The sequence below is a fragment of the Aulonocara sp. 'chitande type north' Nkhata Bay genome, linkage group LG23 (genome assembly GCF_057382095.1).
Source record: "Aulonocara sp. 'chitande type north' Nkhata Bay isolate Kocher_YH1m ecotype deep benthic linkage group LG23, A_spYH_male_GT1.1, whole genome shotgun sequence".
Lineage (NCBI taxonomy): Eukaryota > Metazoa > Chordata > Actinopteri > Cichliformes > Cichlidae > Aulonocara > Aulonocara sp. 'chitande type north' Nkhata Bay.
Window position 1 is genome coordinate 33519206 of NC_141365.1, and position 14912 is coordinate 33534117.

A 14912-nucleotide genomic window follows, 5' to 3' on the forward strand; every position below is an offset into this window, starting at 1 on the left:
GACATATTATAATATCGTTATCTTTATGTCCTAAATTGCCCTACTGCCACAAAACACACTGAAAACACGGATAAATACTCACTTGGAACCCAACCAGCAATTACAAAAAAATGAGCTTAGAGGGAAAGGTTACTGGTTGCTCGATCATGTCTTTCTAGAATGTCTGTAACTGCCTCTCTACCCCACCCACACTCTCACCCAAAGGGAGCGATCATCAGAAAAAGGGCCGGACTTCTCTTCATTTAATGCAAGCTTGGGGATGGCTTGAATTGATGGGAGTCCCATGAGAGCCAGAATAAAGGTTTGGGGTTTTTCACTGCTGCTTCAGCTTCTGGTGTGACCATATGCTGCCTGCTGCATCTGGAGACTCTGCAACAACTTCTGCAACAGGCCAATAAACATGACGCACAGGACATGGAATCAAACTTACTCTGACTGAAGAAATTCTTATTTGTCCTATTTTAAACTTTTTCCTGAATTTCACTGCCAGGAGAGCTACGGAGTACAGGGCACAAGTTCTTAAGGAGTCAGCAACACTGCAAGGTATGCATGCTTGATGGCTGAGTCTTAAACATTTATGCTTGTTAAAGCTTGTTCTGTGAGTGTGTACAGGGTTTTGTGCGCAGTATTCAAATGCATCTCTTTTTTAATCGTTTTTCCTTTACCCCTGTTAGAGAAGTCATGGTCCCCTCCATGCACTGGCTCCTGCTGCTGTGGGGACTTCAGGGTCTGTTGGCACAGGACTATGAAGAAGGCGATGAAGAACCAGCGGTAACCCCTAAGAAGAAGAACAAAGTATATTCTTCAAACTTCATACCTCCAAATGGCAAATGTAAGTTTTTTGTTTCAAGAATTTCTAAGAAAACCAGAGTCTACTTTTTTTCTTTTCCACTAATACTCTAATTTGGAGGAAGTGGTGTGGAATTTGTTCAGGTAAGGAAACAGTACAGCTACAGGTGTAAAAAGTAGAACATGATATTCAACAAGGACATCGCTGCAGGATGCAATCCACCTGGATTGATCGTATCTCTGAGGCTTCTCAGAATCATCCATCTCCCTCGTGACCATTCAGTGCTCTGTTACCCAAACGTTTTATTCGCTCAGAGTCCTGTTTCCCCAGGCACATTCTCTCTGTGACATATTCCCGTGAAGATTAATGTGATTTATCCTCAGCCTGTATTAGATCTGTGACCTCCTTCCACCAAGGTTGGTGCAGCAAGTTGAGTTACTTTTATTTTCTTTTTAAAATGACATGTCACATTCACAAAGTCATCACACTGTTCTGGAAAAGCGATCAGCCTATAACAGTCAATAAACCTAATAAATCACCTTTCCCCCCTCTAGAGGACAGTCTGATAAAAATGTCACCCCTAGTAATGAAATTTGTTTGACTGTGATCAGTGGGGTCTTTGCATTTGGCTGGTATCATTAAAATGAAAATTTCCAGCCAACAAATACAGGAAAATTCATTGTATCCAGAGGTTTGCTGTGAAGCTTAACAGCTGTCCTGTAACAGTGAAATGCAACATGTGCTTTGTTTGCTAAATACTTACTTGGTCCTTTACGCTCTGCATTTTAAATGTTAAACATTAGTTGATATCACTCATTGGTTATATATATATAACATAATGTAATATGTTAAACATAATATAATATAATGCGATTCGATTCTGACCTGAGGCCCTTTGCTACGTGTCGTCTCTGCTCTCTTGTCTTGTTTTCTCCTGCCTCTTCACTAATAGCTTCATTAATATTTAAAAGCTGAGAGATTTCAGTTTAAGGCAGCTGATATTTTTGCTATTGCATGTTTCATAAAGCCTAACTCCTCTCTTTGCAGCGCTTGTTGATGAGGACTGCAGTTTGGAGATAGCTTTTCTTATCGATAGCTCAGAGAGTGCCAAGGACAACCATGCCCAGGAAAAGCGCTTTGCCTTAGACTTGATGGACCGGCTGCAGGGCCTGCGGCTGCAGACTGGACGGGGGTTGAGTTCCCGTGCAGCCCTCCTTCAGTACAGCAGTCACGTCATCATAGAGCAGACTTTCAAACAGTGGCGAGGCACAGAAGACTTTAAGGCCCGAATTTCTCCAATTGTGTATATTGGCCACGGCACCTACACCACCTATGCCATCACTAACTTGACCCGCATCTACTCAGAAGAGTCAGATACCAGCAGCGTAAAGGTGGCCATTCTGCTCTTTGATGGCATCTCTCACCCAAGGAACCCAGACATATTTTCAGCTGTGGCTGATGCCAAGAACCAGGGTGTCCGTTTCTTTGCCATAGGAATCACGCCTGAAGCCAACGAGCTGGCTAATAAAGCACAGCTGCAGCTAATTGCTAACTCTCCAGCTTCCCGCTACCTTCACAACCTGCAGGACAGAAACGTTGCGGAAAAAGTTATTAAAGAAATTGTGAGTAAAAACAACATTTAGTTTTTGCTTGTTTTGGATTGTATGCTACAGACTGGCTTATTAGCTTTTTATGGTACACTGCAATAAAAAAAAATATTTGCCCCCTTTCTTGATTTTTTAGTCTTTGGCATTTGTCACACTTACATGTTTCAGATAATCAAACAAATTTCAATATTAAAAAAGATAACCAGAGTAAACACAAAATGATGATTTAAGTTATTAAGCTGTAATGCTGCCCAAGCCTTCCTATGAGACAAGCCTTTATGTGTTTTTCTGGCTTGGACTTTTCCCACGGATGCCATTTTTGTCCAGGCTTATTCTTCCTGTTGAACCCTGACCTTAACTGAGGAAAGTGAAGATTGCATTTCTTAAGTTTCTTGAAGACGTTTCACCTCTCATCCGAGAAGCTTCTTGAGTTCGTAGAGAGTCCCAGATTTTAAGCCCTATGGGAGTGTCATGCACCCCCTACTGATCGTCTACCTAATCACACGAGCCAAGGTGTCAAAACGGGTGTGGGTCAGTGGGTTCACCTGAAACCTTGGCTTGGATTGTGACCCACACCATTTTCACACCTTGGCTCGTGTGATAAGGTAGAGGATCAATAGGGGGTCCATGACCCTCCTTAGACTTCGATGACCTTGATGACTGAGAACCTTTACAGACATTTAGATGTTGTTCTGGGTTCTTTTGTGACCTGTTGTATTAGTTATTGAGGCACTTTTGGACCACTGTTTCTAGTTTTCTCCATTTGTGAATAATTCTTCATGTGGGTCAGTAGAGTCCAAAGTTTTTCCAGACTCTGTTCTTGACATTGTTTTTCAACAGTTTTTTTTTGTTGTTGTTGTTTTTAAAGAAAGAGTCATGATGTGTTAGTTTCTGAGATCATTTAGCAAACAGGTTTGTCAAACAGGTTCTTTTTAAGTGATTTCAGGATTTATCGAGTATGGCATTAATCAAGCCTGGGCATGCCTAGTGAAAATGAACTAAGCTTTGGATCCCCCCCCCCTCCCCCCTTAAATAATCATTAAAGAACCACATTTTGTATTTATTCATGTTGCTTTTTCTCATGCTAAAATGTGTTTAACCTGATGCAAAATTTCATTTTTTGCTTTTTGGGGGTTTGACAAATACGCACTAACGCTAAGAAATCATGCAGGGTGCAATTAATTTTTCATGGCACAAAAATATAAATTGCCCAATTATAGTTTTCTAAATACATTTTCATTTAAGCACCTTGGAAGAAAAGCCTACGCTCATGCACGTTCAGACTTACAAGTTATCATTCTGAACTGGCTAGAAACCATATACCTACGGCTCTTACACTGCTTGTGAAATTGCATGTATGTTTGATATTTGCCTGTTTCCAGAGGGGAAAAGAATTATGACAGATAAAATCTTCAAAAAGCCATTATGCAGACAGATGCTTTCCAAATCAAAAGTCTTTAGTATCTCAAGGCACTGAATAAGCACTTCCACTGCTGCTGCCATTGTTACCACCCACTGCTTTGATTTCTTGCCTTATTGCATCCCCTATGTACACCTGCTACCGGCTGCCATGGTAATAGATCTGCTGTCATTAGCAATAAAACTCTGTAGAGAAACGTGATGAAACTAAGAAACATTTTATGTTGACTTAAGTTAGGTAAGTTAACTTTTATAAGTATTTCTGCCAAGACAATTGCAGCATGTGTTGCTCTGAAACATTCTCCAGACATGCTTCCAGGCTACTGGCAGCAACATGTGCTTCACATTATAACTCTTTGTGGGAAAATTGGGTGCAGTAAATACAGCAACACAGCAAACCCATGCAAGCATGCTTCATCATTCAACAAGCCCCTCAAATGCCACTCAGGCTTCAAACTTAAGCTTTACTGTTGACACAGGTGGTACACATGACAAAGGAAAATCTTTATGGAAAACCTGCACCGAGGTTCCCAGAACACTGGATCTGACAGACTGAATTCTCATGGCATGCAACAGCCCAGCAGCATCTACACTCACGACTTTCATCTCATTGCCTTGTACAGTCAGCATCTGTATGTCATAATCATGTAGTCCTGTCCCAGCTGAGAACTTGTCTTTTATCTTTAGTTCCCATTGAACAGCAACACTCAGGTCCTCTAATAACAGACGTGTCTTTAGATGTGTGTTTTGAAGCCAGAATACTGAGAATATTGTCTTACCTTCAATTTTGAGCTACTCTGTTGAATTGTATATATGTAAAAAAAAAAAGAAGGTTACAACATCTTGATATTGTTCTGCTTCTTCCATCACAGACGGCTGTGGCTGATGAAGGGGTAAGTCTTGAGCCTCATGTTTTTCCAGACATATTTTGTTATATATGCCCCTGTATGGTCCATCTCACTCTTCTTCTCTTGTTTTTTGAAGTGCCCCCTGCAGAGCAAATGTGCATGTGAGAAGGGTGAGAGGGGACCCAGTGGACCTGCTGTGAGTATGCCAACATCTATGGAGCAGAAAAGTGTCCAATAATCAATAATTACTAAATAAAGTATTTAATATGTAACTAGATAAATAAAATTGGGTAACATTGCCTTTTTTCTTATGTAACAACACAAGGAAAATAACTGCATTTTACATATAAATAAAAGATAAATATTTAATTTAATTTTACAGAGTTGCTCAAAACCAGGTGTGAGAGGTGTGACCTCTATAAAAACAAGGATCTTGAATGTTCACTAGTCTGTAGCATTCAGATATTTGTTAACACAAAGCAGGAGACTCATCATCAGTAACCTTAAAAAAATCAATCACTGTTCTGCATCAATCTGGAAAGAGTTATATGGCCATTTTCAAATAACTTGTAGTCCATCATTGTACAGTGAGCAAGATTATTGAGAGCAGAAAATATTCACAAATTCCCAAACTTCACCCAAATGTCAAATATTGCAGTGCTCAAAGAAATTACTAAAAAAAAAAGCCCAAGAGCTACTTTTCAGACTTTACAGACTTCAGTTAGCATGTTTAATTTTAAAGTTGTTGCCAGTACAGTTTAAAAATTGACTGAGCTATCAAAATTACATATACTGGCTCATATATATATATACGTATATATTTGGCTGGATGTCCTTTAGTAAGTCAACTCTGCACCAGATGCTTCCTGTATCATTCTGATGGATATTTGACCAAACTTGTTTTCATAGGTCATTTAAATTGGTTGGTTTCCTGATAGAGACCCTGTTTTTAATCATAGTTTCAATATGGCTGAGGTCAGAGCTTTGAGATGCCCACTCCAAAAAGTTAATAGTTTGCTTTATCTTGCTTGTGTTATCTATTCAAAAACCAGTTTTGATGTGGGTTTGGGATCATTATCATGTTGGAACACCCAAATATGTCCACGTTTCAACTGTTTACCTGATGATTTTAGATGAAGTTAAAGAATTTGGAGTTGGTCCTCTTCATTATTTACTTTTTGTAATGTACCAGTATCGCTGGCAACAGAAAAGCCCCAGAGGCTAGAGGCTACTAGACAGTTGGTACAGTGTTCTAAGTTTTGAGCCTCACCCACCGAAAGCCTCCAAACATACCAGGGTTGGGGTTGTCACTCACTATAGAGCTCTGTTTAACAGAAGCAAATAACTGCAGCATTTGAATTCTAAATATCTTCTTCAGAGAAATACAATTTAGAAGAAGTTAAACAGTTTGAGTACACTGCTAAACAGCCTTTCTTCAGTTACATTTTTAGCTTTAGTCATTAGAAAATTGTATTTTCTGCTTTTCCAGATCAAAAAATAATAAATTAGAATGACATTTAAAAAACGCCACTATGTAAAAATTTCTGTAGTATAAAGTTATGAAATTATATTTAATAATTCATTTATCAATTTTCAATTGTTATCATTTATTTTACAGTCATAATCCATACTTTTCTACTGTGCTGAAAAGACAGTGACGCCAAAACTGGCTTGCTTGATAACAAGCACAGCACAGATAACAACTCAGTGTCTATGCCAAAAGACTACTTGCACATTTTTGGAGGGAGTTTAGTAAATCTTATGGTTTTAAACAACCCTGAAGCAGTTAGAGTACATTCCTCTAGCGATTTTTTTCAGAAATGATCTAAATGTACATGAGAAATCTGCTGAATCACGTCTGTTAAAGCAACCCGTGAACTTTGGATTGTGTGAGGACACATCTCAGCAGATACAATGTTACAATGAAAGACCTCCTTTGCCTGCCAAAGCCATGTCGTGACAAGAGGATATCTTTTATTGTGGCGAGAAGGTCAGCTTCAATTAGACACTGCAGTTTTTCTTTGATGTATTTTCACAGGATGAGAACAGCGTAATTACCCTCTCAAACCTAATGCTCCAAAACCAAAGCTGTGTCTATCTGCACACACTGACGGAAACACTGTATGAAGACAGACACACACAAGAAGGCGTATACTTACAATGTAAGAGCATGCATAGTTCACAACACAAAAACAGCAAAAACAACCAGACGGTTGTTCGTCTACGGACTTACACTCGCATGCAGACCACATCTCTTTTGTCTCATCTGCTCCCAGACTCAGCGGCTGTGATGAACTGGAAACATGTTTCTGTTAAACAAAAAGAGCTGTTATACTGTGCATTGCAGCACAGCAATAGGAAGAAGGAAGGCTATTTTATTGGCCTTCGCTTCCACTGACAGCTGTTCAACATGCTGAAGGGTCTCCTGCAAGAGATGGCATGGGCCAGACTTAAAGGTGTATTGCTAGGTAGTTACAGTAAAATACAGTTATTCACTATCTGTACTGGGAATAAAGTTAATTAAATAAGATTTAATATATTTATTTTATACAAAGTATTAACAAACAGAAATGTTACTCTGTCGATGATTATGTATCTTTAACCTTGCTACAATGTTTTTCTCTACAGGGCAAGAAGGGTCGTCCTGGAGAGGATGGAAGCCCTGGCCCAAAAGGACAAAAGGTGCAGACTTGTATTTATTTCACACAGTTAAAGCACATGCAAACAACGTGGCCTGCCTTTCCTTTTTAAACTAAAATTCCCTTTTTCACAGGGTGAGATTGGGCTTGGTGGACTTCCAGGTCGAATTGGAGCAGAGGTGAGCTTAAATCAAGTTGGTAAGGTCAAGGCTAAGTCAAGACTGACAAATTCAGTGTGAAAGCCTTAACATCGCTCTTCCATAAATCATTATTGTAGAATGAGAAGAATGAAGTATTTTTTTGTTAACTGTATTCCAGCGCTTTTCTCTTTGTCTTTATCCTCCTGACGTGATGTTTTGTACACACAGGGAAAACCAGGATACAAAGGGGAGAAGGTAATGTATAGATTCTAGTCTCTCTTTATGTCTCTCTCTCTGTCTTCATGGTTACGCAAACTTCCCCATGCTTGTGGGAAACTACAGAATTATATCCTCCGTACATGATATAATACAGTAATACTGGAAATGTGATGCAGTTCAGTTTTGTTTCAGTTTTACAACTTTGTTCAACTATCTTTGATGCCAATCTTGTGTTTACATATTTCCCATTGTACAATGATAAAGTTATCCTTGGGCATTACACTCTGTGTCATAAATGTGTCACAGAAAAACCATGGGATACAAGTCCTAAATTATGCATAATGATGCTATACTAAAGAACTCACCTAACACTTTTTATTCTATCACAGGGAGAGAGGGGGGAGTGTGGCACACCTGGAATTAAGGGAGACAGAGTATGTTGCAATTTGAATGCTGTGAAACAAATCTTATATGTGTTCAAATATTACAAAGTTGCTAAAGCACTGCTTGTGAATATGAAGCTTGACAAATGTCATTTATTACAGGGTCCTGAAGGACCAGTTGGACCAAGAGGAAATCGTGGACTTCAAGTAAATTTAAATTTTTATATCTCTTGGTATCATATCAACTGTCAAAACATCCCACAATGCACTTAAGAATGATTAAAAAAAGAGGACAAATTTGTGTCATTAAATTTTATGATATTTTTTAAATAGTGACTGTTAGTGGCAGGTACACATCAACAGGTGTAGCCTATCCATACAGCCTTAGCATGTTGTTGTTCAGGTCAGTAGGACATCAGGACAGTATTTTTATTTCAAAGATGTCAGTCTATGTTATCCATAATTAATTTACATTAACTTAATGTACTACTTCTGTCTACTACTTACTTATATATAAGTGTGTCACTCACACACTCATTTAACTTTTAGGGCTTATCCGGCCCACCTGGTGATACTGGACCTGAAGGTGTGATGGGCAAAAAAGTAAGTACTCCTCTGTCTCAATGAAGCCAATTGCAGTGGTTGACATGTTTGAAGCTTCCATCTAAAATACTGATTGTATGTAGTGTAGTGTAGCCTCGGTTCACATAATGGGTAGAGATCACTGCATCAGAGAAAGCCTCCAGCAGTCTAGGACTATTGCACCGTAACTAAAGGAGGATTCAGTGTGATCTGATCCAGCCCTGACTATAAGCTTTATCAAAAGCGTAGATGAGAGTACTTGAATGAAGAAGTTTGAATGGGTGGGTAAGTTGTATAAAATGCTTTGAGTTCTCAGAAAGAGTAGAAAAGCGCTATGTAAGAATCAGTCCATTTACCATTTACCTCACCTTATCCAGCCCTAACTAAGCTTGATTACAAAGGAAAATTTTAAGCCTTATTCTAAAGGTAAACAGGCTGTCTCGTGGGAGTTTGGCCCACAGAAGAGATGCTAGACTTAACGGGGAGCCAATGAAGGGAAACCAATATGGGAGAAATAGGCTCTCGCTTTCTTGTCCCTGTAAGTACTCTTACTGCAGCATTTAGGTTCAACTGAGGGCTTTTCAATGAATTGTTAGGATATTCTGATAGTCCAGCCTACATTCAATGTATTAACTTGTTTTTCAGGTGATTGGCTATTCAGAGTAAGTATCTGGTTAGTGTTGATGCAACCCCACTTTGATTAATACATCTCCAAATGGATACAGTAGATTTAAGTCATTTTAAGGTGGCTGGATTTAAAGTCACACAATTCATGTGAAATAAAGGGTTAATGTGTTTTATTTATTGCTTTTCTTTAAAAAAAATTTTTTTTCTTGTTACACACAAAAAATGTGTTGATTTTCTTACTCTTCCAGGTGTCCAATAAGTTAACCAGTAACTGACAGGTTTAGCCAGAAGGTAATAATTAATGTGAAGACAGAAAATTGACTAAAAGAAAAACAGTTTATAAGTAAGAGCAGAAAACAAATGTTTGAAAAACATGGCACAGGGAAATTAAAAGTTATGTTAAAAAAATGGGGAAATTACTTAAGAAAAAGAAATGAAATAAAACCGTTAGATGTCCCAATGAAAACACTGATGAGAGTAAAAATTCTCCAAAAAGCACCAGCATCACTGGTTGAGTTGAAGCTTAAGTCACCTGTGTAGGTAAACCTATACCCATGCAGGTGTACCTGTCAATTAAAGCAACCATAGATACACCTACAATATCATTTTAAGCCTGTATCCAAATACTTAATTAAAGCAGTAGTACAGTTGAAGCCAAAATAGTTTTTGTGCCATACTCAAAATAAGGGGCAGCACGGTGGCACGGTGGTTAGCACTGTTGCCTCACAGCAAAAAGGTCCTGAGTTCAATCCACTATCAGTCTTTCTGTGTGGAGTTTGCATGTTCTTCCTGTGTTTGCGTGAGTACACTGGCTTCCTCCCACAGTCCAAAGACATGTAGTTTGTGGGGATAGGTTAATTGAAAAATCTAAATTACTTGTAGTTCTGAATGGCTCTCTGCGACAGACTGGCGACCTGTCCAGGGTGTACCCTGCCTCTTGCCCTACGACAGCTGGGAAAGGCTCCAGGGACCCTGAGAAGGATAAGCAGAAGCGAACGGATGGATGGATTCTAAATGAGGTTTTTAATGTTGTAACGTTGGACATTTTAACTGGTGAGTCTATCAGGACTCACTCACTTTCAGAGCCACCTTAAGTGGCTTTAGAGGAACTTTATTTTTGAGCAATCAAGCCAGTCCCTACTTTTGTTTGATTGTTGTGTAGAGAATAAAGCATTTTTTACATTTAAGATAGATGCATCTGATTGTGGCAGCCTTTTCACTCCACCTTCCACTGTGGCCCCTGTGGAAGGGCTAGAAGTTCATTTGATTTTCAACAAGGCTGCACTACATGTCTTTAGAACTTGTTCCGAGAGTACAAAAGTGAACTAAAGGAGACATAAATCAGACATTCCTTTATATGTGATGGAATTCTCTCTGAACCAGAGACTGGCCTTTCCCCTTGTCCAGCCCAAAATCATTCATCAAAGGTGACCCAAAATCTTAAAAACCAGATGTATATCTAAAGGATACACTTTTTTTTTAAGCTGGACACATAAAGTCCTTTGAAGTCTGCTTTGGGTTAAGTCTTACATAGCCGTATCAAAGGAGCCTCCAATAATTCTGGTACCTGTGGAGTAGTAGTGGTGAAACATGAAACGCTTTGCTGCCTATGGAAGAATGTGACATAAATAAAGTGTTTGATCGTCAGATGCAAAATATCACACGCACAACATTGACATTTAAAATGCAATTTGATTAACTTCATCCAGCACCGGCATAAATAACATCACAAATGTCAAGTAGCTCTACTAACTGATAACACTGATTCAATGACTATACATTTGAACGCTTTTATTGTGAGTTATGATCCGTCCCTGCTGGAACATTGGAAAGCCCTCTGAAGTAGCTCATCTGTTATTACCTTGTCAGCTTATTTGTCTGTTTCCACTTTTTAAGCCCCCAGTCCCGTGTTATACCTGCCAATTCTGCCATAAGCACACACTCCCCCACCAAGTGTTCCCTCCTTAATTATTTTGGAAGAATGTTCATGTTGATAATCTGGCTGTCATCCTATATCACCTCAATGGCAGACTAATGTCTGGCATTAAACATTGTCCCAACTTGCTTGAAAGGGCAACAGAAGAAAAAAAATCTACTGGTATGCGCCTGCTAACATTTCTACAGCCTCTTCACGCCTTTTGCTCGCCCTCCTGTTGCACAGCAAAGCTGTGATTTATGACCTCTGCGTGAATAATTGCATTCTTTAACAATAAAGCTAAAGGAATGAAGGAACCCCGTAGTCCTAAATCCCCTTTAAAAACAGCTGAGAAGGAGAGGAAGCAGAACATGTATGTTTATGTGGGTGTGGGAAAGAAAGTCAGTCATTTCGGATTTTTTTTGCTGTTGTTTACAACTGTACGTGCAACTGTTTATGCGCCTTTGTATCCACAAGTCTGTCCCTGCTTGTCTTTTTATAGGGGGAAAGGGGACTTCCTGGGCCACCTGGAATCCAAGGGGAACAAGGGATTGGCCTTCTGGGACCCAAGGTAAAGTCTGCTACCCTATTCTTTTGGAAAATTAAGTTACAAAGGCATAATAATCCACTTGACTCTCACCCTGTATGAGCACTCCTCTCACTTTCTTGCAGGGTGATATTGGTTTCCAGGGGCAACCAGGGCCTCCAGGTCCTCTAGGAATTGGTGAGCCTGGACCACCGGTGAGATAAACTAGCAACTCACACTTCACATTAGCATTGTAGATGATGGCAATGTAATGTCAAAATGCCAAATGTACAATGTAATGGGTATGGAGTAATGATGTCTAGGGGGTACTTAAACTTCTGGATACATACATAAATAAATAAATAAAATGCGAGAAGATAGCATTTTTCGCTCTTGGTACCTTCTTCCAAGCAGCTGAAATAGTGAATGGTGAAACAACCTGAGTAACTATGGCAACTAGCTTGCTAAACTGGAAAAGTGCTGTTTTTGGACAAGGCAAAGGAGGCAGAAACAAGAGTAAACCTTGAAAGGTGTGAAGATTTGTCCAGTGGACATTAAATAAAGACCATTATGAGCATGTTTAGGAAGAAAAATACCTCTTAGACACATACAGCTTCAGCAGTGTATTAAATAGTTTAAAAAGTGATCTATTTCTGTATAAATGTGAATGATAGAATCGTTTGACATGTAAAGAAGCGACAGAAGAAAATATGGACAGCCATGCAGAGACATATTTTACCTGGAGAGACAATCTAACTTACATTAATTGTACCATTGAGATCAGTGTGACTAAAACTCAAAGCAAAGTGCTTGACAGCTGGGATATGCCTCTCTTTTTCCCTTGCAATGTTTTGCACCCTGCATAAGCATTGCAACTTTAGAACAATAATTGCTGAGGGAATAATGTATCTTTTGTGCAATATGTTGACCATTTTCTTATAGATTTTGTTACTTACTGTGTTTGTGGACAAATGCCTTCAGCCATACAGAATGCGGGCATGTGGTCAGGCGCTGATATGAGGAATACTTGATCTGGTAATATCAATCTGTCATGTTAATTTAATTACGGGAACCCAAAATCGTGATTGAGATTCAAATGTTATTAATTTTGGAGGCTAACATTGTGAGCTGGTTTTAAAAGTCTTATATTTCAGGGCTTTCAATATGTATATATATATATATATATATATATATATATATGACGGCGAAACAACTAGTAGCTCAGTGTTCCAACATTCGAAAGAAGGGACTGCTCTCACAGCTAGAGATTGACGAGGTACAACACAAATGCTATGGCAAGGAGGAGTCAGGACGCCAGGTCAGGGGGGAGATATCATCACCCCCATCCGAGATTGGGTACATAGCCCCAAGTGCGATAGGAGAAGGATCGTTGAGTGCGAGAGGAACTGACCTGAAAAATAGGATCATGGCCAAGCTTGAAACCTGGATCCCCCGTAGCAGGTTACCAAGATTACGTGAAGTACCCTCAGAAGGTCTGCTAGATGATGTTAATGCAGCACTACGGGCAATACCTACAACCACGATTACCGACACTAACAAGCTGATCTACAATACGGCAGCAGTGATCAGTGAGATGCTTGGCTACAAGTTGAACAGCCACAAGGGGCAGTACCCTCCATGGAGAAGGAGGCTAGAGGGCAAGATCAAAGTAGCACGGAGGGAGGTTAGCCAACTAACGGAGTTGCAGAAACGTGCGACAAATAAGGTGCCTAAGAAATACAGCAAGCTATCCATACCTGAGGCCTTGGAAACTGCCAAGCAAAGACTCACAGCCTTGGCCAGCCGCTTGAGGAGGTACACCAGAGAGATAGAAGGCAGGAGAATAAACCAGCTGTTCTCCACAGAACCAGCAAAGGTGTACTCTCAGTGGCAAGGGAACAATAAGAGAACAGCACCACCAAGGCTGGAGACGGAGCAATACTGGAAGAGCATATGGGAGAAGGATGCAACCCATAACGGCAATGCTCAGTGGCTAGAGGATCTGAGGGCAGACCACAGCGACCTCCCTGAACAGGGTCCAGTAACCATCACAGTGGCAGATATCCAAGAAAGGGTCTCCAGTATGAAGAGTTGGACAGCACCAGGGCCTGACATGGTTCACGCCTACTGGCTGAAGAAGCTGACTGCACTCCACGAGCGTCTGGCAGCACAAATGAACCAGCTGCTAGTTAACGAGAGACACCCGGAATGGCTAACTGAAGGCCGGACGGTCCTGATCCCCAAGGACCCCAAGAAGGGACCGGTCCCCTCCAACTACCGACCAATAACCTGCCTCAGTACTACATGGAAGCTCCTGTCAGGCATCATATCGGCTAAGATGAACAGGCACATGGGTCAATACATGAGCGGGACACAGAAAGGAATTGGCAAGAATACCAGAGGCGCAAAACACCAGCTACTGGTAGACAGAACAATCAGCCGAGACTGCAAGACCAGACTGACCAACCTGTGCACTGCCTGGATTGATTACAAGAAGGCCTATGACTCAATGCCCCACAGCTGGATACTGGAATGCCTAGAATTGTACAAGATCAATGGGACCCTAAGAACCTTCATCAGGAACTCAATGGGGATGTGGCGTACAACACTAGAGGCCAACTCCAAGCCCATAGCACAAGTCACCATCAAGTGCGGGATCTACCAGGGAGATGCTCTGTCCCCACTGCTGTTCTGCATAGGCCTGAACCCCCTCAGTGAGATCATTAACAAGACTGGCTACGGATACCGACTACGGAACGGAGCAGTTGTCAGCCACCTCCTGTACATGGATGACATCAAGCTGTATGCCAAGAGTGAACGAGACATCGATTCACTGATCCACACTACCAGGCTATACAGCAATGACATTGGAATGTCGTTCGGACTGGAGAAGTGTAGTCGGATGGTATCAAAGAGAGGGAAGGTAGTCAGAACTGAGGGGATTGAACTACCAGAAGGCAACATTGCAGACATAGAGGACAGTTACAAGTACCTGGGGATCCCGCAGGCGAATGGGAACCATGAAGAGGCCGCTAGAAAAGCTGCAACCACCAAGTACCTGCAGAGAGTCAGGCAAGTCCTGAGGAGTCAGCTGAATGGTAAGAACAAGATCCGGGCAATCAACACGTACGCCCTGCCCGTGATCAGGTACCCTGCTGGGGTAATAGGCTGGCCAAAGGAGGAGATAGAAGCCACTGACATAAAGACAAGAAAGCTC

General features: G+C 40.7%; 1 protein-coding gene across 1 annotated transcript in view; it reads left to right on the top strand.

The window, feature by feature from the left end:
- The first annotated feature begins 235 nt into the window (after window positions 1-235).
- The window catches only part of LOC147302259 (uncharacterized), a 35131-nt gene continuing 20454 nt past the window's right edge, over window positions 236-14912 (top strand). Inside the window, exons 1-13 of the mRNA XM_086282983.1 lie at window positions 236-543; window positions 675-832; window positions 1838-2412; window positions 4689-4709; window positions 4801-4860; window positions 7293-7346; window positions 7438-7482; window positions 7672-7698; window positions 8052-8096; window positions 8208-8252; window positions 8595-8648; window positions 11672-11740; window positions 11842-11910. Coding sequence (XP_086139109.1) covers window positions 682-832; window positions 1838-2412; window positions 4689-4709; window positions 4801-4860; window positions 7293-7346; window positions 7438-7482; window positions 7672-7698; window positions 8052-8096; window positions 8208-8252; window positions 8595-8648; window positions 11672-11740; window positions 11842-11910 — 1215 coding nt within the window. The 5' untranslated portion in view covers window positions 236-543; window positions 675-681. The remainder of the gene's footprint in view (window positions 544-674; window positions 833-1837; window positions 2413-4688; window positions 4710-4800; window positions 4861-7292; window positions 7347-7437; window positions 7483-7671; window positions 7699-8051; window positions 8097-8207; window positions 8253-8594; window positions 8649-11671; window positions 11741-11841; window positions 11911-14912) is intronic.